General features: G+C 38.0%; 1 protein-coding gene across 1 annotated transcript; it reads left to right on the top strand.

The window, feature by feature from the left end:
- Positions 1–796: 796 nt before the first annotated feature.
- Positions 797–1756, top strand: LOC108710520 (olfactory receptor 11L1). Its single transcript, XM_018251655.1, has one exon. The coding sequence runs from the start codon at positions 797–799 to the stop codon at positions 1754–1756; it is 960 nt and encodes a 319-aa protein (XP_018107144.1).
- The last annotated feature ends 921 nt before the right edge of the window (positions 1757–2677 follow it).

Here is a 2677-nt window from a genome sequence, read left to right as displayed (position 1 = left end):
TACAACAACCCCCATTTTGTAATTATATGGGTCATCTGCTACCATGACTGTTGGTCTGGGATATTGCACCTGGACCCAACTTCTGCTTTGATAAACTCAGACCATTTTTTATTGCTTGTCTTATTATGTTCACTGTCATCTGCTTGAGGGTAACACTATGACAGATTTATTGGGGTGGCTTCAGTGGCCCACCAATGAGATATTTTACCTGTTATACTAGTCCATTTAATAATCCATTGAGGATATTGTTAATGTCAATGTTCAGAGAGTAGACTCACATTAATGAGATGGGATCTCTTATCTGTATTCCTTATAATCTGGGGTTATCTGGATAAGAGGTGATTACCTTGATTGGTCTACTATAAAACATTTAAACATTAAACAAACCCAATAGTGTTGCTTTGCTACAAATCTGTCTTTAGTATGGTTTGAACTAGTCGAGTTGTGATTAAGTACAAGGGAAAAACGTTTTTGAAAAAAATATATACTATATTATTTGCTTTAAATAAGATATCCCATATCCAGAAAATAATGGTACATTGATATACAGAAGTGCTTTTGTTGGCAAGTCCAGTATTTGTGTTCATTGCCATTCACCCTTTTTTTTCCTCCTACATCTTACATTTCATCTCCTAAGCCTAGCAGCAACTGCCTGGTAGCATCTCTAGGGAATCATGGGTGATAACAAACATGACAAGTGCCCGTTTCTCTAACTACTAACTTAGCAGGTATGTTAGACTAGGAATTGGTTTGTCTGTTGATTACAATTTTAAAATTCATCAACCTGCTCTAGACAATGCATGAGAAGAACCAGACATTGGTCAGTGAGATTGTCCTCTTGGGATTTCAGAATCTCCACAATTTTAAGATTCCCCTGTTCTCTCTATTCCTTCTGATTTACATTATGACAGTTTGGGAGAACATCCTCATCATAGTGTTGGTGTCATCCAGCTGGAATCTCCAGTCCCCCATGTACTTCTTTCTCCGACAGTTGTCCCTATGTGATCTAATGGAGTCCTCAAGCACTGCACCTGTTCTGCTCCAAACCATAATCAGTGATGGTATCACAATGTCCCTTGTTGGCTGTATCTCACAACTGTATTTTATTGCCTACTCAGAAACTTTTCAGTCATTCCTTCTAGCAGTAATGTCCTATGACAGATATGTGGCCATCTGTATCCCACTGCGTTACACTTCTATAATGTCCCACAGGGTTTGTGTAAATATTATCCTAATGGTTTGGATCATTAGTCTTAGCTCTACATTGGTAACGTCGAATATGATAGGGTCCCTAAAGTTCTGTAAACAGAAAAACATCAATCATTTTTTCTGTGATTTCGATCCTCTTCTACAACTTTCCTGTACAGATACCTTCTTTGTGAAAACAGAAGTCATTTTAATATCTATCCCAGTGATTATTTGCCCCTTTATATTCATCACTGTATCATATATATGTATTGCCCATGCAATCCTAAAGATAGTGTCCAATACCGGGAGACAAAAAGCCTTCTCCACCTGCAGCTCCCACTTGGCTGTGGTCTTCTTATTCTATGGGATTCTAATTGCTATTTACGTGGTTCCCCCCAGAAAAGAAACACCGTCCATAAGCAAAATTCTCTCTGTGTTGTACACTGTAGGGATTCCTTTTGTTAACCCAGTTATTTACAGCTTCAGAAGTATGGAAATAAAAAAAAGTCTTGAAAATGCTGTATTAAGAAAATTGCAATGGACAAGTTCAAAAAGAAAAAGCAGTTGATGTTAAGGTTAGATCTGTTTGCAAAAAATTGCAGATTACCACCTGGTCCAAGAACTCCCATCCAAAGTTGTCTAGATCAAGGCTGACACTTCCCCACCAACTATGCTCACCTATTCACTATAGCTTTTAGAGAAATTCAGGTAGGTATACTCAGATGCAACATTAGCTATACAGTCTTCTCTCTTGGTTTTCTCTGCCTCGGAGACTCCTGTTTAACATAGTAACATAGAAAGTTTGATTGAAAAAGACATTTGTCCATCAAGTTCAATCTTTTATGTCTAGGCTCCATTATATTCTCTTACTGACCCCAAGGTTCCTCTCACTTAGAAGTTTCTGAAAGATACAAAATAATTTGGGTTCTTTGTGAACAATTGCAAACTCTCAAGTCTTGGACCTATGCCATGTTTTTCTGTTTTAAGGAGCTCCCTATTGTTGGGCATTTCTATTGATAAAGCAACAAAACTCAGTTTTTTTAAGCTATGTCTGTTTTGTATGATGCCCCCACTGAACCTCTTCCACAGAAGCTGCCCTACAGTCTCTTATCCAAGGGTGGAGGCCTACTGTAAACATACTGATGACACAGTTTGTAAAGAAATGGCACTTAAACATAACTTTTTTCCCTAAATTTGTCTAGACGTTTTAAAGATGGATTTGTGGACATGCCTAATTCCAACTGTTCACTATTCTACTAGAGCAACCATTTAGAGAAAGAAAGACAGAGCAACCTGGACAGACAACATTTTGTTTTTTTCTTCAGCAGTCTCCAGGCATATCCTTCTTCTAGGCCTATGTAGACTGATGCCTATTAATCAGCTATAACACTTAACCTTTTGGTTAGCAAAGACTTAATTTCTGCTTCTACTGTGATTACTTGGGCCATCTCTTCTGGAAATGTCCAACATGTCCTCTCACTCCCAGTGA

The sequence above is a fragment of the Xenopus laevis genome, chromosome 3L, assembly GCF_017654675.1.
Source record: "Xenopus laevis strain J_2021 chromosome 3L, Xenopus_laevis_v10.1, whole genome shotgun sequence".
NCBI lineage: Eukaryota > Metazoa > Chordata > Amphibia > Anura > Pipidae > Xenopus > Xenopus laevis.
The sequence above is the reverse complement of the archived record's forward strand: the minus strand, read 5'-3'. Positions and strand labels throughout refer to the sequence as shown.